The 22,362-nt window shown below is 36.1% G+C and overlaps 1 protein-coding gene and 1 pseudogene across 1 annotated transcript in view; both read left to right on the forward strand.

The window, feature by feature from the left end:
- Window positions 1-9,332, forward strand: part of AOX1 (aldehyde oxidase 1) — a 40,119-nt gene extending 30,787 nt beyond the window's left edge. The window contains exons 28-35 of the mRNA XM_065750370.1: window positions 172-300; window positions 796-870; window positions 2,434-2,486; window positions 3,089-3,203; window positions 3,809-3,874; window positions 4,420-4,608; window positions 6,429-6,596; window positions 7,628-9,332. Of these exons, the coding sequence (XP_065606442.1) occupies window positions 172-300; window positions 796-870; window positions 2,434-2,486; window positions 3,089-3,203; window positions 3,809-3,874; window positions 4,420-4,608; window positions 6,429-6,596; window positions 7,628-7,684 (852 nt within the window). The 3' untranslated portion in view covers window positions 7,685-9,332. The remainder of the gene's footprint in view (window positions 1-171; window positions 301-795; window positions 871-2,433; window positions 2,487-3,088; window positions 3,204-3,808; window positions 3,875-4,419; window positions 4,609-6,428; window positions 6,597-7,627) is intronic.
- A 2,162-nt stretch (window positions 9,333-11,494) lies between these two features.
- The window catches only part of LOC136057602 (aldehyde oxidase 2-like), a 36,841-nt pseudogene continuing 25,973 nt past the window's right edge, over window positions 11,495-22,362 (forward strand).

The raw sequence follows: 22,362 nt of genomic DNA on the forward strand, positions 1-22,362 counted from the left end.
CTGTCTCTTTGTACTGACAGACTCAGCAGAATGACTACAGCTGCAGGTTAGAAGAGAACTTAATAAAACAGTTTCTTTCCTTATACTACTGATTTCTAGCAAGTACTGGGGAGTAGTTGAAATGTTAGTAATGTTTCTGAAATGAAGAATATGTTCTGCTTCCTGAAACAGGTTGCTAGTCGAGAATTAAACATCCCAATGTCATATATTCACTTCTGTGAAACGAGCACAACTACTGTTCCTAATGCGTGTGCTTCAGTAGGATCTGCCGGGACGGATGTCAACGGCATGGCTGTGAAGGTGAAGTGTTTCACTTAACACTTAGTTCCTCATGGTATTTAATGCCTGCCAAACTTTAGGTAGTAGTAATTCCATGGAAATTGTTTGAGATTATCGCTAAAGATTGACAAGAAAAAGATACTAATCATTGATAATACCTCAGTAATGATGCTAATGAAATTTCAGAATATGATCTGAGCTTTCCTTCAAAAGGCTTACATTTGGCCAACCCCTTGCTTCTTCAGACAGAAACAAACTAGTCTTATACAAGTTCTGTATTTTATTCCTGTTCTAAATCTACTTACTAGTACCAATACAAGCCCTTTTAACTCAAGCCTTTATAAGGTTTGTTCTTACACAGTTAAAATGACAACTCCTGCCACACTTTTTCTGAACTACAATAAAGGATATATTAACTAAGCAATAACTAGAATGTATCATGAGTAGTACTGTATTTGCTGAATTTATGTTTGTTAATTTTGTGTTGGCTTTCTTCTGACTTCTCTCCACAACCAGGATGCTTGCCAAACTCTTCTGAAACGCCTGCAGCCTATCATTAACAAGAACCCAAAAGGCAACTGGAATGATTGGGTAAGAGACGTGAAACCTCTGAGGTGTGTGTGTGCTTTCAAAAACTGTGACACGTGTATTGTCATTTGTTAATCTTCTCAGACTGATAATCTTAAAGCTAAACGCTTTCAAACAGGTTGATTCACAGAATATTTGGAATGTAGGTGCTTTGTTTGGATGCATGCAAAATATTCCCTACATCATATCTAGCTGGAAAGGAAGGAAAACTATCTGTGGTGTCACAATTGGAGATTCTGGAGTTTTTTATACAGATAAAATATTAGCTTGTGCAATAGTGTGATTATCCTCAACTTAAACAGAGTGTTACAAGAAGATTTTCAAGGTATGTGTGTACAGTACCAGTTTTCCTACAAGGCTGTTCTTTATTTTTCACTAATCACAAATTCACAGTTAAGCAGAAACCTTCTCAACCTCTTACTTTCATCTGCTATGTGTAGTGTATTACAGAACAGCAAGAAAGGTAGTAGAAATGCTTGCTTCCATTGCTTTGCTATGTAATTCATTATAACATTAGTTACATTTACTGTAAGGTAATACAGAATTAATGCTAAAGCTATTCATATTAATGGCCTGTATCTGGTGTCCACTTGAAGTGGTAAGATAATTTTAGGCAACGCATTGTCTTAACTATTTTTTTTTCTGCTACATCAGCTATTTCTATGAAGATATGGCTGTGAACCTAGCTGTATTAGTATGTTAAAAGAAAGCATGTTCATTATTTCTGATGACCCAATATTTCTTGTTATCTACTGTCTAATGAAAATGACAGTCCCTATGTTGAGGCATTTACAGATCAGCACACTAGGGTGTTTCTTCTCCTGGGATTAAATACTGTAGTAACTGCAAAAAATAAAAATATTTTCTTGGCAGTATAAATTCCTGGCAGCAGCAATTAATGCTGGGATACATATGGTAACTTGATAACTGGCAGCTCTCAGTGCCAGATCTATGTGCCAAATCAGTGTGGATAATTCAGGCACGCCTAAAACATTAGCAGCAATAGCTAACCTAATAAATAATGTTAAACAATGCAGATAATAATTTTGACTTGCAAAGTAAATAAATTTAAATTAATGTATTAAAAAATCCAAAACTTCTTAACTTGTAAACTACATAAATCTAACATCACTGAAAGGAAATAGATTTAGAACCTCATATTTCATTATTAAGCAACTGGCAGAACAATACTGCAAGGAGCATTTCTCTCTTGTTAACTGTCATTATGCAGATATGTCATGCAGATCTTTTGTCTTAGTGACATATCAACCAGATCTGTTCAGCTGACAAAGGGGGAGCCATTTCTACTGAGTTTGATCAGGAAAGTAAAGCAGGATCCTTTCTGATTCTGGTGTTACCAACAATAAAGATTTTGTAAGAACACTGCTGTTTACAAGTCTGTTCCCTATTGCATTACCAAAAGGTTGCTCCTTCGAATTTGGTTAAGTACTAAGGCAACACATGCTGCTAAACATGTTTATCGTTTCTTTTAAAGTAATTAGATGTGTGTTGTGTTCCTTCTAGACTCCTTCTTTGACCTACAACAAAACTTGCTATATTTTACAGATTAAAGAAGCCTTTGAACAAAGTGTGAGTCTTTCGGCTACTGGCTACTTTAGGTGAAGTATTTTTGTTCCTATAAAATACATGGTCTTAAATACCAGGACTAATTTCTGACAATACAGTTCAGTGTATGTGAGACCTTGTCCAATTGTTCTTAATAGCTCAGCTTGTACTTTATGTAAGCCTTTGATATGTGACAAGGTTGGAGTGTAGCGTTCAAATGCTAATTTGTGGCTGGTTCTGTACAGATTCTCTAGAAAGCAACAGAGTATTGCATCTCATATTTGCTCCTTGATGCTTCCATTAGAAAATCAGGAGATATTGAGAAAGTGACTGCTGCTCAAAACAGCAAATACGCAAAGCAGGCTATAGTTTATTTACTGTGATAATAAATATGAATTAACTATTTTTATAGTTTATTAACTTATATATCCTATAAGTTGTGCTGTATTTTCATTTTTTCCCTCAAACGTGATCACAGTGCATTTTACAAAAGGAAAAAAAAGTGGCAGCATTAGAACACACATCTGGAATTGGCAACCAAATGCACTTGTTGTTTTAGATTTCACTTGAAATATTTCCAAACTTTTGTGTGCTTACGTGCTTTTTCATGATACAAACATTCATTATTCATTGTGGACTTCGTGTCTTCCATCAGAGGTTATGATGCAAATATGGACTGGGAGAAAGGGGAAGGACGGCCATTCACATACTTTCTTTATGGAACTGCTTGTTCAGAGGTTGAAATTAACTGTTTAACAGGAGATCACAAGGTAATAACTGAGCATCATGTAAGTTTTGTAAATAATGTGAATGATCTTCCTCTAGATTTTTTTGTGTCACTCACTGTTCCAACAGCTTTTCAGGTTTTGCATGAATAAATCACCTTTTTTCATATGATAATAAATATATTCATAGAGTGAATGCAAATTGGAAGTAGAACAGTATGACATCTGTGCAATCTCAACTGGCATAAAGGTTCAACTTTTGGATTATGGCAGACATCTGACATGTTCTCTTCCTGTGTTCTCCCTGCTAGTCAGCAAACAAATCACAGCAAAATTAATATTGTATTTCCAGTTCCTTACCATTTAGACAGGTAAGTGTCATAGCCTGTTGATCATACACCCACTATATGTACTTATTTCCTTGTGAAAATGGAAAAAATCTGTGATGGCTGGCTCTGGCTAAAACTCCATTGAAGCTGAGACAAGCTCATTTTGCTTGTAATGAGATATGGGAGATTACTTTGAAATTGTGTTTGTATGAAAGAGCGTGCATTCTAGTGTATGTTATTCCACTGAATGCCAACTCTAACCTATACTGTGTTCTTATGACTCTATCCTATCAGTAACATGACACTGAATTTTATTAACAGAACCTCAGAACAGACATAGTTATGGACATTGGATGCAGCATAAATCCAGCTGTGGATATAGGGCAGGTATGTTCCAAGAATTTCCTGCTGTCTGATTTCTTTTAAACTGATAGTCTTAGCTGAAGTGAATATTTCTCCATTAATTCAGAAAACATTAACCTGTAACATATGATATTAGCAAGTTCTTTACTTGCACTCTTTCTCCATTTGTGTCAGCAAGGCCTGAATTTTAGCCACGATCTCTCGTGTCAACCTGTAGTACTTCCTTCATGTGTATGTGCTCACTGTCTGCTGGACTTAAATCTTGTTTATGATACGCATCCTCTTATTTCTCATGTTGTTTAATCTACCTTCCTGCCTGTAAGCATGGAAACACCTTTCTTCATTGTAGGCTAGTCCACAGACTTCATCATTCATCATGAATGCACTTGTCTCTGGTATGAGAGAAGAGTGTGAAAGCTTTTCCCATCATAGTAGCCATAAAGTGTTGAAAAATCCTCTTAGGCAAACAGGAAATAAACTGATCTTCTAAGAGCCAGTGATACAAATCAGTTCTTGCCCCATCTTAACATACATAGGTACATAAATATTATGTCTTTTCTTATTTAAAGATTGAAGGTGCCTTTGTTCAAGGCATTGGACTTTACACAATGGAAGAATTAAAGTACTCTCCAGAAGGGGTCCTACATACTCGGGGTCCAGATCAGTATAAGATTCCTGCTGTTTGTGATATTCCAGAACAGTTTAATGTTTCCCTGCTGTCATCTTCCCAAAATCTTTATGCCATCTACTCATCCAAGGTAAGCAAACCATCACAGGACTTCAGTCTTAGATCCCAGGACAATCAGAGAAATTAACATAAAACAAGTATATCTTCTTAAGCATAGCAAATAAATCTCCATGCCATGACTTTACTTTTTTGGCAACAAGGAAGCTAGTATGAAAAGATAATAATACAAGATATGAGGCTGGATGACATGCATTCTAGGGTCCTAAGAGAGCTGGCTTAGGTGGTTGACAAGCCTCTCTCCATCCATTGCAAAGTTACAGTTGTTAGATGAAGTCTCAGTGACTAGAAAACAGGATATCACTCCCATTTATAAAAAGGGGAGAAAGGAGGACTCAGGGAACTCCATACTGGTGAGACATACCTCTGTGACTGGGAAGATCATGCAACAGATCCTCCTGGAAGACACATTGAAGCACATGAGGAACAGTCAGTTGATCTAAAACAGCCAGCACGGCTTCACAGGGGAAGGTCATGCTTGACCAATGCAGTGATCTTCTACGATGGAGTGATGGCATCAGGGAACAGAAAGAAGCCGTCTAACTAGACTTCTGCAAGGTTTTTGACATGGTTGCCCCATCACATCTGTATCTCTAAATTGGAGAGATATGGATTTGAAGGGTGGATTATTCATTGGATAAGGAATTGTTGGTCTAGTCACAGACAGAACTTTTCGCTGCATAGCTTTCATGGTTTGCAGGTAATAATTACAGGGTTTTGTTAACAAGCCATACACAGAATCTGCAACATAATTTAAAAATTTTAATTATAGTGATAGACTGAGGGGTTAGAATGAAAATAATCAAGAAATTGATGGAGAAAGGATCACGACAGTGAGAGTATGCAGCTTGTGTGTGTTAAGTGATAAGAAATAGGAATGTGTATGTAAGATAGGCTCAAATATTCAGCAGTAGAATCATTGCTTCAATTTACACCAGTAAATATTCTTGTCAGTTGCAAGTAGTAATGGTAAATCAAGATGAAGGCAGTTCTGCAAAATTTCATCTGCTTTAGGTATTAGTTCCGCTTTTAGAATTGAGTAAAATAGCATACAGGAGGAATAAGCATGTTTTTACGGTGAAAGTTATTGAAGAACAAATAAGTCCTTTAAAATTGTTTAAAGTTGTGTTTGTGACACATAATAAGATTTTTTTTTAATTTGTGTTTACATTATGTGGTTACGTAGTTGATTTTATAAAGCTGATGCTAATATCCCTCTTCAAACAGTTTTTACCCTTTTCTGTGAACATCTGTAATTACCCTCAGAATTTGTTCTAAGTGTGATTCTGTATTCATGCAGCATGTTTGGGGAAGATGTTTGGTTCTGAAATTGTAGAAAGCAGATTACAATTGCAAGATCTTAATTAAACTCAGATTAAAATACTCAGTATTTCAGTACAAAGTATCCTGAAGAAGTATAGATTTGACCTACTTTTGAGATAAGGAGCAAATGTGAATCTTATGTCTGAGTCAGTGAGAGAATGTAAAGACTACCAAGGTCAGTGTTTCCTTGTCTACACAGAATTAGCTTGAGTTCAGGCTTCTTTCTTAGCTGTATCTGTTCCTGGATTCAGATTGTTTTAATTTAATCTGTCATTTTATCTAAATTTCAGTTCAACAAGAAGCCAAAAAGATTTTAAAATCAAAAGCCAGTATCTGAAGCCAACCTTGTTAGGTCACTGGAAGCATCCAGCAGCAGCAGACTTGATGCTTCCTCTAAATTTAAGAAAAGCATACTAAAGAATAAAACACTCTGAGTCACAACATCTGAGCTTTTCAGTTGGTATTGCTACGGCATGCATTTCTCTCATTTGCTCAAACTTTTTTTTTCAGGGGTTAGGCGAGGCAGGACTTTTCTTGGGATGCTCTGTGTTCTTTGCATTGAGGGATGCAATAACTTCTGTGAGGAATGAAAGAGGACTGAAAAAGACCTTCACACTGAACAGCCCTCTGACTGCTGAACAAATACGAGCTGCCTGCATGGATGACTTTACTAAGATGGTAATAGCAAGGTGGAGGAATGGTCTGTTTAATTTTCTCTGAGTAAATAGAACAAGATTAGCTTTTGGCACCCCTGAATGGTGAAGAGCCTAAGATGTTTCCAGCTGGAAATACCTTATATAGTGCAATATCATACTGTCCCTTCCACTGACAACTTCTTGGATCTGAAACATCTGTAGCAGATCTCAAACAAATAAGTTATTCCAGCAAATTCCTTTCAAGCACTTGTCTGGAATTTATCTGATTTTGTATAATCTTTCATTCCCTTAAAAGCATTTTTTTTTTCAATCCCTTCTCTTCCTGAAGCCTTCTCTTTACTTCTGCATGGCAAATTCCATAGAGATTCAAATAATTCATATTACCAGTGTACACTGGATGCTAGATCGGTCTCCAAGCAGCTTCATCCTTCTTCAAGGTAACTTCCACTCTGGCACTGTCACCTCTTTGTGGTGCTCCTTGCTGTGTCCAGAGAAAGGCAGAGCTAACAAAAGAATACAGAAGAAAAATAAATGAAGTAATACATTTTTCATAAACCTGACCCTTCAGATCTACTGTTTTCTGCAACTGTTTATTGTAGTCTTTTTATTCCCACTGTTAAAGCCATTCTTTTTCTACTTAAGTTTATAGTTAGTCTATAAAATCTGTGAAGCAAAGTCCTGGCCAGTTTGTGCATCCAGACTGTGCCCTGAACCTTTGTTTCCATGCCAAAGCCACTTCTGAGCTCTCATTTACAGGTTACTCTCTTAGTATTTCTTTGATTGTGGTAGATGTCACTGACACCAAAATCAATAGGTCTGTGGACTTGCTTTCATCACAAGACTTTGCAGGAGGTGAGGCCCACAAATCCATGCTTCTCTGTGCCTGTTTCATCTTGACCCCAGTTTTACATTCCTTCCAGAGATCATCTGTGGGTATCTTCTGTGGAACACCCTACTGGTAACTTAGAGCCACCTGATAAGAACAATATTGGAAGTTTGTCAGTCGAACAATATTAACATGTAATTCTTTTCTTATTTTGTTTGTTTTCTTAGATTACGAATGATGAATATGCTTCCTCCACTCTTTGGGCCAGAGTGCATGAGACCTGAACAGAATTCCAACTACTGATTTCCTGCTCCAATACACACTAATCAACTCACATAAAATATTTTCTCATTTTCAGAATAGAAACATATTAAAAAAAAAAACACATTACTCTTCTCTCGGTCTTTATTCTCTGTCTGCTATAGATTGCACCACTTCAGTGACAACATTTAATTATTAAAAATATATTTCCAAACATACATATTCCACAAGAAGGGTCTGCTGGAATGGCTCTGTTGCACTGCAGCCCCAGAAAGATCAGTTAATCATCTGCAGGAGAAGAAAGTTAGAATGTATTATAAAGGTATGTTAGATTTCTTACTAACATTTATTACATTTATGTACTTCATATTACTTGATTTTTGAGAAGCTTCAGCTAATATTCCTGAGATTTAAGTCTTGCAGTGCAGGGTCTGTGCAGTGATCTTTGTTGAAAAATTAGAACTTCATTTATTTAATTCAGTCTGTTTTTGATTTCAAGTCATGCTCTGATTTATGGTAAAGTCAGTTTAGGTTTGTCTTGGTACAGACATCTTCATGTTATTATTTTCTTTTGCTATGCCAGACAAATTGGTGTGACTGATCTATACGGACTAATTTTATCCTCAAAGCCAGAAGAGTCACTTAGATGTAGTTTCCCATTAAGGCTTTCTTTCTATCATGGAGCAGTTCAAAAGCCACTGGACTTAGTGGGAAAATTCACATGGAATTCAGTATGCTTTTATATAGGGGCCTGGATGAACCTGTCTCTGGAAAAGATTTTTAGACTGTGCTTAATTCTTTTCTCAGCACTATATTGAGCAATGATAGTACAGTTAAAAGCTTTCCTTTCACTCCTGAGCATTACTGTGATAAAAAATGACAAAAACAAACAGAACAACAACAACAAAAAACAATTTAAAAACAGCAGTAGTTATCTGCCGATATTGGTCATCTGATGCCTAGGCAGCACACAAGTAGTAGCAGCTGGAGATGGGAAAATATAAAGCAACATGGTTTAGAATAGTAACAGAAATTTTAATGTTATTAAATTTGAAGTATGTATGTATTTGTAATATAAGACTAGATCAAGAAATTACATCAAATATATTAATGTATTATGAATGCACTAGTCATGGTTTTCTGATTTCAATGTTATAGTCCCTAGAACTGAACTCACTGAAAACTTCAGCCTTTCCTCTTATCGAAGTGCAAAGTTGATATTTCAATTCTGAACGTGTTCACACATACCCAAAAATGACCAGAAGTCTGTGGCATTTGTATTTGGGACTTTGATATAAGATGCATGGTAACACAGAAAAATTGGCACTTTTTCAGTGTATGTGTGTATGTTACACAAAGTAACACTTGAAATAATTGTAGTAGGTTCTTTCATAAAGTTGCACAATCACACATTTAACATGTGAGTCAAGTGAACCTCCGTATCAATTATTCCTTACTGCTATTTATAATGAAAATTAATGGCTCTAATTGATTTGACGCATCAGCCTGCAGTCTCTCATTTCACTTCTCCTCAGTTTACCACAGTCTGTTTTCTCTTCTTGCCTTTCATTACTTTTTATGAGTAGATATTGAAGTTGTGAAGGAAACCATGCTAGCTGGTCAGACTTCCTTTGTTTTGGCTATTAAAATATTAAATATTTACTGTTGCAATTTGTGTCTCTGTATCTCTGTGAGTGGGTGAAATTCATGTGCTTAAACCTAGGGATCAAGTGCTATTCTGGACATGTTAGGACAACAGAGACATAGGAGAGCATGCAACTAGAAGGTGTGACATTGTAACTGCAGGCCAAAAAGCTTATAGCTGGTCATCTGAAAGAATGTGAGCTTGTTAGAGGTGATTTACAACCCCACATGTCAGTAGTAGCTCCAGACTAAAGGTAAATCCCAGGATTTGATGAAACAGGAAGCATAATAAATTAATGAATTGGGGAAAGTCCACTGTCTGTGACTCTCCTTAGTACCTATGCATCATAATACATGCTGGTAAATTCAGGCAAGTCAATTACTGTACAAATTATGGCCCAACTCTTACAGGCAATGATGTTGCCCTACCTGTTTGTACTCCCGAAATTCATCATGTTCTAGACCTGTGCTTGCTATCTGCAGTACAGATCACATCTACTTATCAGTATTTCTCAGCTACTATTAGCAAAGATTCCTCCCTGTTGCTTTACAAGTGACTATGTTTTCTCTTTGTCTCAGTAAAACGTAGCTATATACTAAATACCTGTTCTTGTGGATTTTTTTTTAATTGAAAGATATTAAACAGTCTCCTGGCTTTAAGATATTTGAAAAACTGCATGGAAGCTATTAAACATCCTTTTGTAGACAATGTGCCTATGAGGGATGTTATTAAATAAATTTTTGTTGGAATATACAAGTGTTCAGGAGGTGGGTTTTTTGTTTGTTTGTTTGTTTGTTTTTTGTGTGTTTTTGTTGTTATACTTTTAGTATTAAAGATTTGCAGACTCAAGGAGCTACATAAGCAAAGCGTTAGGTCTCCAAAGGCATGGTGCATTGGATGGCTATAGACATGTTAATATACATTGTACAGAAACATGCAAACTGGAAATGGCAGGTAAAAACTTTTTTCTTGTTTTTATGGTAAGGAAGTATTTCTGTAAGTCTCTACTCTCATCACACCCAAGCTATGTCTGGAGAATCTTAAATTCCTAACATACAGGGAATTAGTTCTGATTTTTGGTGCTCTAAAAGATAGATGTTGGATTGCCAAAGTCCAGTATTAGATAGGGTTATTTCTCTTCTTGTCCTTTAATCCTGTATATTGTATGTGCAACACATGAAAAATACCACAGTAGTGCTGCAGTTAGCAGAATTCATTAGGGCTTTTGCCTACAGTACCTCACAACTTCAGTTTTTCATTGTGATAATTCGCATGACATACTTCAGGGGCTACAATACTAAAGAATCAACACGTACCTCTGCTGGGAATAATTTCCTCCCAATGGAGAGTGATAAAAAGAAAGGGAACTGACTACTTTGTCTTGCAATCCTAAACTGTTTCTAAATGAGAGAGATACGTTTGCTGTATAGTATAAAAAAGTGACATATACATTTAAAAAAGAGAAGACTTTGAAAGTCATGCACATAAATTTTCTTAAAAAAAAAACAAGCCAGCTGTAATGAAGCATTTTGAGATTAATGACCTTGTTTACTAAATGCGAATCCAGAGTAACTAAACAAGATTCTAGAGTACCAAATCAGAATTTGGAATATCTTTCTCTATAAACTTAGCACATATGGTATATCATATAAGGTGTAATCAACTCATAATGGCAATGACAGCAATCAGGCTATTAAGCATAGAGATATCAGTAGGAAATTTTACAATGTGTTCAGTAGTAATCCTGATTCTGTTGAAAACATGATTACAGGAAAACACTAACTATAATGCCTATCAGTGATAGACTAAATGAAAAGCACAGGTTTTAGCTTTAGGCATCTATTCTACAGTTCATAACATTAAAAAGAAGCCTTGAAGTTGTATTTAAAACCCAGAAGTGCCCTACAACAGATCTACTTAGGTTACAAAGTTAGAGTTAGAGCGGATCTTATTTTCAAAGTTTTTCACCTCACCAGAGAAGACTAGACTGCAGAGTTAGACTGCAGAGTTCAAGTAAAAAAATTGGTGCACTAGCACCTTAAAATACATTACTTGCTGTGAAAATGGATACCTTACACTGGCTCCTCCCTGTCTACTTGATTTGATAATCTGTGGGACACAGAGCAGGTTTAGTTGACTTGAGTCAGAATCATACGAACTAGATAAGGAGCATGTAGCATTTCATTAATTTCTCACTGTATAAAACTTTTTTTCAGATATTAATGTGGCAGCATGGCTTACCATGACCAACAGTCAGATGACCTTGTATTTTTTGTGAATGGCAAGAAGGTAAGTTTTTAAATGTTATTTTCTTTCCTTTGGAAAATTAATTTTCTTTATTTCTTTTTTATTATTTCTTTATGGTTTCAGTACAAGACTAAGGATTTTTAAATTGCCATTTTAAGAAATCACATTTAAGCATGAAGTTATCTGAGAGAAGTTTCAAGATCTCATCTCTATAACTGTTATTTTTGTCTTAATTCAGTATTTTCTAGGCAGCCATAAAAAGCAGTTTGTTGTGTTAGTGACTTTATACTACATTGCATGAAAATTTTAGAATTACAATTAGTTACTATTTACTAAAAATTTACAGTAGCATCCTCAAAGTCGATGTATTTGGAGTGAACACCACTAGTAGAAGGATGTGCTATTTGCTAGTATGGTTTCAGAAATTTAGCAGAAGAAAATTAAAGGTTGATTCTTTTTTCTAAATGTCAAAATCTCACATTTCATTTTCTAATATTTTGTCATCTTCATCTAATATTTTGTCAGCTTTTCTGATTTTCCAGTTCAAGAAAAAATGAGTTCCTATTAACATATAAACATATCACCCAATATATATAACAGCTGAAATGAAAGAATTTGACTTATTTGTTAAAGAAAAAAAGGTTTCTGTGTTTTTTTTCCCTTGTTTGGTCAATATTCTCTTGAGCAAGAGTTAAAAAGAGTTAAAAAAAAAAATCCTGATTTTGGGTGGATTGAGAAAAAGGGGTTCAACATTTTGAAAAAACATGATTGTAAATAGCCTAAATTATTACCATCCCTTCATCTTAGGTGAAAATATTTTTGAAACTCAAAACACTTCCTATGCTGTTTGTTCCCTTCTTTGATGAAGCTGAGAGTTTACTGTAGCACTTTTAGTAATCTCTGAATTCCACAAAACAGTGTTCCTGAACTAGTTGAAGCTGGTGAATTGGAGCATACTGCTGATATAGCCAAACTGTCAAGGGAACCTGAATTGAGATCTCTCTTCATTCTGCGTTGATAGGTCCTAAAGTATGTTTTTATACTTTCTGAAGACAAGGTTTAGTACTGCCTTCACAGAGATAAAAATACACAGTATTTTCATACACACAAGTGTGTGGCTTTAAAACTAGGAGATTTCTGATTCATGCTGATATGAGTCAACAAAGAATCTAGTGAAAAGATCTAGTCTATTCTTTTCCATCCAGTATTTACTTAGCCTCCCCTCCCTCTCACTTTTCTGAATAAACCACAATTTCTATTACTTCAAAGGATATATTTCACCAGTACTATCTGACACATTCATTGATACATCCGTAGATTGTGATCAAGTGTCAGGATCCTGTTGCTGAACAAACAGACCTCCTTAATCCACGATCACAGCATTTCAATATCATGGTTAATCCTTGTGAGAAGCTTATATCCACTCCCTAACACATAATCTCTCTCTCTTTTTTTTCCATGACATAGGTAATTGAGAAACAGGCAGATCCTGAAGAATTATTCCTTTATTATCTAAGAAAGAAACGTATCCTTTTGTTTGAGCTCTGCCTTTGAATTCTACAATTCTGTAAAGAGCTATAATTGAGGATTAATATGATTTGTTGGGAACAGAACAATAAGTAGAAGTAAGAAATATATTTAATGGCACAGCAATCCAATGCTTTATGTGCATTATTTGGTTATGTGTGTTTAACATTTCTGAAGTATAACTGTTCTAGGTCTTGCCTAAATGCTGCTTTACAGTTTCTCAAACAACAAAAAACCTTTGAGTTCATTTGCCATTAAAATCATAACTGAAGAAATAAACAAACAACTTCTTTTATAGTAAACCATTTTTTTAGGCCCCAGTCCCTTAAGGAGTTCTTACTATCTTCTTATCTTAATTTTCTGTCAGTTGGAATTTTTCAGGTTCCTAAACTGATGTCAGGACTCTATTGACTTCAGTGATTTATTCTAAGTAAAACAATGCCATGCAGGTTGCAAAATTAATTTAGCATTTGAGATCCTTCCATGGTGGAAGCAAAACAACATTAATGTAAAGATTAAGTGGAGAAAGGCAGTAGTGGAAAATACTTTACAAGCTGTAGCTTTTTTATTAGCTTGCATTGTTCAAGCATTCAGTGGAATAATCAGCATATTTTTAACAGTCAAGCACAGTAGGATTACTGTTATGATTACTATTATGATTACATATTCATTACTATTGGGAATGCTTAAGAGGACAAAAATTGCACTGAGTGTAGTAACATATAGAAACATGACAAAATTAGTTTGTAAACATGATCTATTACCAGTAAGAAAAATGGATCCAAATGTACTTACCCAGTGGGAAGAGTAATAAGACTGTACATATCATACTGAAGGATGTAGGAGCTAAGATGAAATGATTCAGTAGATTCCATGGACTGCATGGCACCATGTGAATTCACTGCATGTGAATTGACAGTGGAACTTTTATACTGAGGCACACAATGGAGAAAGTCCTTTTATACAGAACTTAGTCTTGTTCGTGTGAGCACTATACTCTTTTTGGGATACTATACTCCTTTCATGTTCAGGAAGCAGCAATGGAAACATAATGAAATCTGTTGTGACTGTTTTGGAAAAGAAGATACAGATAATTATGTATAAGGCTTAAGAAAGTGTTACAGGTAAGGCTCCTAAGAGAACCTATTGCTGCATTTCTTCAACATGTTCCAATTACAGGGTACTCAATTTCAGTATTTTGGGGCTTTACCAGGTATTGACCATTGAGACTGAAAACCTCTGTGTTAGAATTTTGCCTTGCACTCATTTCTCTCAGTTCTTACCCTTCTTATCTCTTAATTTGCTTTATTTTCATCTATCTTGTATGCTTTTTTTGTGTGTGTCTGGAGCTGTCTGGATGGAAGATCCCTCCAATTTTGCTAATGTACATTAAACAAAGTAGACTCAGCATAATATAAAGAAAAGGTGTCTTCTGCATGTTGTATTTTGTTTCTTTAACAGTCTCCTTTTGCAGTCCATCTCTCAGGAACAAAATATGGCTGTGGAGTAGGAGGCTGTGGTGCATGCACTGTGATGTTATCTACATATGATCCAGTTGCCAAGAAGATACGGTATCCTCACACTGATGTTTGGGAAAACTTGTGTTCACCTGAACATGGTTCCTTTCAATTTAGACAGATTTTGGGGAATTCTGGTACATATTTAAAAGCCTTACCTATAGTTTTTCTCTACAGAAGATATTGCATAGTTGGTCCTGCTATGATGCAGTAACAGACTGAGATCTCAAATTTTGCAAAAGAAACCCCCAAACAAGTAAAAACAACAAAAACCACCACAAACAATAAAGCAGAACAAAACAAACAAACAAACGAACAAATACAAAAACCCCTACCCCACCTTTGTGGAGAACTGATATTTTTAAAATTGTGTTCTTTATAATTTGAGATTTCTGCAGCCCTTTTATCATCTGCTTCCTCTGACTCTCGTGCTTATTTGAATATATGTCACTGTCAATAAGTCTTTGCTAGACATTTCCCATAATCATAGCTAAAATCTTTGTGAACTTCAGCAATGAACACATTATGTTATGATTGTACAGTTTTGTTTAGACCAGATTAGAAGTTCTAATTTCTTTCTCTCCCTGACTCTCAAAACTTAGGTCATTTAGAAATGTTTTGTTTAACTTTCTCACATCCAACTCTACTCCTCAGGTTTTAATGGAGCATATGGTAATTTTTTTCTGAACTTAACCTTTCTCTTCTTTAATTAAGAAAGCTTATTGCTTCGTGCATAGAAAGAAATACCGGTAGGAACAACGTGCACGCTCTCACAGTCCAAGTGCAGGACTTTGTATTCTTGTGCATTCTTTCCACGTGTCTTTATAGCCCAGTAGCTGGAGTATACACCCTTTATTTCCTCCTCCATGACCCATATGACAAAGCTATTTAACCCGCAGTTCTCCTCTACATCTCAAAGACACCATCCTGCCAACTCCTGCCTGCTCTCCATATGCTCACTGCATGGTGCTGCTGTTACTACTGTGGAAGGGGTTGGAAGCATAAAAAAACAGGATTAATCCAATTCAGGTGAGAGCACACCGGATGGTGTAATACACATAGAACAGGAAAATCATATTATCATCCTATGTCTGTAAAGGAGATGGGATTTGTGAAAAGGTACTGTGAGTTCATACAATACAGAATCTCTGAAAGAGTTCTAGAGACTGCGTTTTGTCTGATCTTTTTAGATGGTCAGGAGTTATTGGGAATTCAGGTAGCAACTGCTGTGTTGTTGTTGGTCTGGTGTGGGTACAGGGAACAGAATAAGGAGCATGGAAGGTGTTTGCCCTAATGTACTGCCTTGCGGGGATTATATCACAATCTCCTCAACATGGCCCTGTCCATTCCTGTTTTTTGTAGTGTGGCAATTTTCAGAAAGGACTGAGAAAAACAAAGAGCACTGCTCAGTTTCAGTTATTATACCAGCATGGTATCTAGTGAGCTCATAGAGGACAACATGCTGCTTATGTTGTAGAGTTACCCCAGGTGGCAACTAGATTGACTGATATTCAATTAGGCACCTTTTCCCTGTGTGCTGGAGATTTCCTTTGAAATAGATCAGATCTATACTTCCTTCAGTCTACCTTGTCCCTGAAAATCGTGGTCTGACCACATTGATTTAAGAATGTTTTCTGTATATTCTCTTTTTTCTCTATATTGGTTTTCCAAGGATATTGACTCTGGGATTGGTCTGCGATGAAGCTTTGATGGATGAGTTGTTATGTTCTGGCCTTTGTCGTTATTGTTGATATTTAAACTGAAAGTCTTGTCCTCCCATTTGGCTTTCATGTCAAGGAATTAAAGTCATGTGTGTCGAACTGTAATACTGATATATAGTATTATCTTTTAATTAGATGATTGCTCAGGGAATTTTTTCATGAATGGTCATGGGAGGATAATTAAAAAAAAAGCCTCTACTGGTCTATTGTCTGTTGATGACAAACCTGAAAATGGTTATTCAGAAAGCCAGTGAAGCCATATGTTTTGTTCTAGGAAAGACTTGCCAAATGCCCTGGCTCCCAGTGTGGCTTCTGCACCCCTGGAATGGTGATGTCCATATATGCTTTACTGAGAAATCATGTGAAACCTTCGATGGAACAGATAATTTCTGCTTTGGATGGTATGTCTCTGACACTAAATTTTAAAAAGTAAAATGTGACAATAAATATTAACTGGGGTAGCAAGTATGATTTGACTCAAAAGCAGTAGGTGATGTTTCAGAGTGTGTTTTGTCATAACTGCTGTGGTCTAACATCTCAAAGTCATTGAGTCCTGACTATGTATTTCTGAAAATCTCTGCATTTAGAACAGACTGTTTTTATAGCCTTCCGTAACCTGCCTCAATATGCAACATGATTTCAGTGTCACAATCAATATAATCAAAATAGATTCTTTTTTGTCTTCAGTATAAGTACTTCACATACCAATAATGTAAAATCCCAATTAAAAATTTTAACAGATAGTTGCAGGGAAGATAGGATATGACATTGTATGTTGACTCTTGAAGATTTACTATGATAGATGAAGCAACTTGAGCTCACTTTGTAATTGCAAATTTGCTACTAATCCCATAGTTCCCAAAATAATTGATGCCTCCCAATAAACAGTTTTAACTTCGTGCAAGAAGCACCAGAAATTCCAGCAGAGATTTTCCTACTGCTATTAATTGTGTATGAAAACCATGGTAGTGGCCAACAGCAGCAGATTTTTTATTGGCTTATAAAATCCAAAGATTGCAGTGATTGTAGTAGCAATAGTAGTAGAGTAATCATAGTATTTACACTTAGATGCTTTTTGTCATTTATTTTTGCCATACATTTGTAAAAATAGATTTTTCTAAAATAAAGAATTTTAATCATGTATCATAATCACTATTAAAGTAGTATTTCTTATTTTTGCAGATATGATTTTTCCTATTAGGGAATTAGGGACATAATTTTCAAAATTTCATATCTACAGATTTCATCCCAGGCCATTCCACATTCTGCCGGTGCTTCCAAACATTGTTAAAATCTCTTACGCTTCATTATGTGGTTTATTTCAGGTAATTTATGCCGTTGCACTGGATACAGACCAATTATAGACAGCTACGCATCTTTTGCTAGGGTAGGTCAATGCTTTTGAATGTGTTTGTTATTTGGAGATCGTTGTTGGGATCTGAAAATTCTGAGCCTTCCTGAAGTACCTGTCTGAAACCTAGCTTAATTTGGAAATTCTTTTCGGTTGAGTTTTTGAAAAATCTTTCTCTTTGTTTTTCAAATGTGCTAAGTACTTACAGTCACTGCTGTCTTTAACTTTGCACGTACTCTTGCAATGAACAGAAGAATCCTTTACATCAACTTCAGTCACTTTGATCTGAGTGCCACTGAAATAATTGTTAGCTTTTTTCCATTCACCTTATGGGTAAGGACACTCAGGTACCGAAAAGGAAGTCACTCCTATGGGCCCCAAGGTTCAAGAGGTCTCCTGGACCAGCTTATTGCCTGAATAAATAAATCTGCTTTGGAACAGGAAAAATCAAGGTGATAATTTACAAATAAACCATGAAGTTGCTACGTTGGTTTTATAGAACAGGATATGATTTCTTTAGGAGCAAACATGTTGCCAAATGAGAGAAACTGGACAGTGTTGCTTAGATCAGGAAGAACCTGGGTGCTCAACTTCTACAGGAGTTCGGATAAGATACACTGAATGTGTTGTTTTTTTTGTTTTGTTTTGTTTTGTTTTGTTTTGTTTGTTTTTTCATTACCTCCTATTTGCTTTACAAAATCTGTAGAAATGGGCCATTCTTTTCTGTCCTTGGATGTTTTACCCAGACTGAATTTCATGGTTTGGGTGCTGGAGAAAGGAAGCACAAACTTACCTGTGTTTCTGTTTAGTCAGAATGAAGATTACAGTGCAGGGAGGCATGACTTATTTAGTGACTCTTTTCAGTGAGAGTGTGGACCTCCCTGTTACACATTTAAGTCGTCTGTGTTCTGTGAAGAAGAAAGCTTGAAGTGAGACGGTCTCCTTAGAAAAGCTGGTTTTAATGTGAAGTTGAGTTCCTTTAACAGAAGTTCTACAGCCATCAGCATGGCTTGTTTGTGTGTTCTTGGGACGCCAACTCACAGGGAAACAAAGCTATCCCTGTGCAGTATTATTTTGTGCTTCTAAAAGTTTTCATAAACCTTACTGTGTGTTAGTGGGTGCAAGATCTTTAAGGAAAAAGTGTCTTCTACATTCTACTGTAATAGATATATTGGATTTGCTTGAAAACAGTAAGAAAGAAGGGAAAAATAACGTTTTATTCTTACTTTGCATATGTCATTCTTTAAAAATCACCTTCTGATAAAAGTCCAAGGGATCAATAAGAGTACTTGTAGGAACTCCAGTAGACTAAGGCAATTTGTTGTGTTTATCCACCTGCAAGAAGAGACCACAGTGCCCCAATGCAACACTTCCTTGTTTTGTGATGGGAAGTTGAGTTCCATGGACATAATTATCCTGGCTGAAAAACTTTAAGGAACTGTAAAGTAACTCTCTAAAGTAAAATGTCCTCAGTGATTGAAGGCAAACCTATTTTAGCAGTGAAAAATCTTAGAGCTGCACGGGCTGTAACTGAATGTTTGTTTGTGCACCTAAATGTATTGTCTCTGCCTGTGTAAGTACTTGAATTGTTGGCCAGTTTTTGACACAGTTGTATGAAGCACAAATCTAGCAATGCAGTAGTTGCTGGTTATAAAACAGCACTTCTTTTTTGTTCTCTTGCTTGGCTTTCACCAATTTATATTCCTTTTGATTGCTTTCATTAAAATTAAATAACTGTTGCTTAGCTATTATGAAGGGACAACTGGAATTTATTGCCATTTGATCAGTGGAGTCAGTCAGTAGACTAGACTTGGTCATTCAGAGGCAGGTCTTGTAGCTAGTGTAGTTATGGTTCAGAGTGATGAGAGGAAATGACTGCTTGGGAAAGGGATAAGACTAGGGTATGTCAGTCTCTTTCTTTCATTGATGAAGAGACTTGAGACTTGTTGCTTTCTAGTCTGAAAAGGTTTTTAATTCTGATGATAAATCAATGAGGCATAAAATCCTAATCAGTACTGGGAACAGTCTCTTTTCATGTAAACTACTGAAAACTCAGAGAATGCATAACCTCATGAGTGGCCTCAACAGAAAAGTTGCGTCTATAAGCAAGTACAGAAAGAGCTTTTTTTTTGTGATGTGTTGCCAGCGATTCAGTTCTTGAAAAGGTAGAGAGACTTCAGCAGAAAGTCAGGTCAGATGGACTACTACATTGTTTGTTGTCATCTCAAACTGTGTCAGACAGTTCATTCCAAGTCACAGTCAATGAAAAGAGCGTAGCTATAGCATCCGGCACTGTTTTTTTTCCCTCAGTAGATATTTCACCCATTCATGTAACACATTTGCTGTGATTGGTTTCAGGAAATACTGTAAGATCGTTCTTGACTCTTGATGGAATTTAAGCAAAGGCTCGAGAGTACTTATTGTGACTGCCTCCTGTCTTGCTGCAGTTTGTGAATAGGTGTAACATAACTAAACATTAAAAATCAATTTGTCCATCTCAAATTTTTGGATGGAATTCAACCCATAAAGTGTCAAAACTCAGTGTCACTTCAGCAAAGAATCTCATATTTTGCCAGACTTTCAACTTACTCTGAAAATATTCACTCTCCATTTTTACTCCAATTTCTTTGCAGATTCGTTCAGGTCTTTGCAATCTGGAAGAATTCCTACCCATGGATCCAACACAAGAATTTATATTTCCTCCTGAACTAACAGTAGGAAGTACTCATATTTCATCTTTAACTTTCTCGGTCATGCAAGCATGACTGAGTTCCTGCAAATACTATAGTCATGATGACTCCATCCTCAGATAAATAGAAAAAAAGCATTTTTCATCATACATACTGAAGCATTTTGATGTGGATAATTTGTATGTCATCAACATTCCAAATTGTTTATATTTTCAAGAAAGAAATGGTTTGCCTCTCCAGAATAGAAATGTTTCAACTGTTTTCCTGGAGCATCTCCTTACTGAGAGCCATTTAATTTCAGACCTTTGTGTGGCACACAGCCTTTCATTGGAAAGTTCCCAGATTAACTGCTCAGTCTTTTTTGTCTTGTCATTCTCTGTTGGATTCAAATGACCACAGGACCCACTGTTTCCTTCCATCTGGCAACCTGAGATTGGGCTGACTTACACATGAGAAAGGATGGAGAGGGAAAAGGGCAATTAGGGCATTAGTTATTAGAAAGTCACAGAGCAGATGAAAACTTGAAAGGAGGATATGTAAAGTGCTGCATGACCTGTGGCAAGAGAAGAGAGCTGTGAAAATGATAGAATAGGGTGTTACCAGACCAGATCAAGTAGAGACCAAGCAGGCAGGTTCAGGCTGATTATTATTATATTTTTTTAATCCTCATATTTCAAAAGCTTATTGTGAAATTTCTTATTCGTACTCTTGTTGCAAATATTCCTGTGTACTTCTCACTGCTATTATGCAACCACCTGAGGGACTCAGAAGTTCATTAGCATCCTGGGAAGCCAAAGCCTAATTCTTTGCTTTACAGAACGGTACTTTATGGCAGTTAACTTTGTAATCACTTCAAGTTACAGAGTACATGTTCTGTTTTTAAAGATAGAATCTCAGTGCAGAACATGCATAGTGAGGTTTAAGTTTCTTTATGTCTCCTAAGGTCGAGGGCAGATTTAACTTTCTGCTTCTTGATTTGCAATTGGGAGATTCATGCTGTAAGAATGCAAGCATTAAGTGGATATTTTGCAACTTTTATACTTGTCTAAACATCTTTGCTAAACTGTTCATAACTAAAAAAACTGTTCATCAAGGAAGGAGATAGTGTCATCTGTTCGGCATGTTCAGATTAAGTTGCCAGGAGGAGTGATCTGTTTCTTCAGGCTATATGAGGTCTGAGTGTGGCCTAGAATGTTTATGCTGAGTTTGTTCAAATTCTGTTGAAGTCTTTTGCAAGCTCTCAGCCAATTTAAATAGGTTGGCCATAAGCTCTATGTGAAACTACTTGATGAATTGGAGAACTGTATAATCTGATCAGTGGATGGCAGCCCTGCCCATGACACAGGGGTTAGAACTAGATCTGTAAGGTCCTTTTCAACCCAAGCCATTCTATGATATGCATTAAATGTGTGGATACTGGAAAAAGCACATAAAATAAATGCTTGGCTCAAAATACAGCTGTGAAGATCTGGAGAGCAATATTAGTGACAGATTCTTCTATGACAAAGCAATACCCAACCACTAATTGTGACTGAGTCCACAAGCACAATGCTCCTTTTTACATGTGTTTCAGGCAGGTCTTTTACATAGAAAACCAATTCATAATTGCAGTAGTCCTTCCATTTGCCAACCGGTCTATGTGTTCACTACTTTGTTTGCAAAAACAAAAACAAAAAAGTTTTTCAGTGGTCCCTTTTCCATATTTTGAAGTCATGATTCCATGTAGTACTTGCTGAATATGCTAAGAACATATGTGGTATTCTCAGTGGAATAAAGGGATAAATCTAGCCTTGTATGACAGAAGGTGCCTTAGAAACCCTTTAAAAGTAAATAAATAAATTGCAAGTACTGATCAACCAGCCCTAGGAGACTGTATTTCCAAACAAATCAGTTCTTGCAGATAAATGAGAAAGAAGCTACTTTTATTTAAAAAAAAGAAACTATCATAGAAACTAATCAGGGTCTAGCAAGAGAGATAGGAGACATCTGGCAGGTGGTGATAC

Source organism: Cyrtonyx montezumae, unplaced genomic scaffold (assembly GCF_038088225.1).
Source record: "Cyrtonyx montezumae isolate F1298 unplaced genomic scaffold, pur_monq_1.0 scaffold_7, whole genome shotgun sequence".
Lineage (NCBI taxonomy): Eukaryota > Metazoa > Chordata > Aves > Galliformes > Odontophoridae > Cyrtonyx > Cyrtonyx montezumae.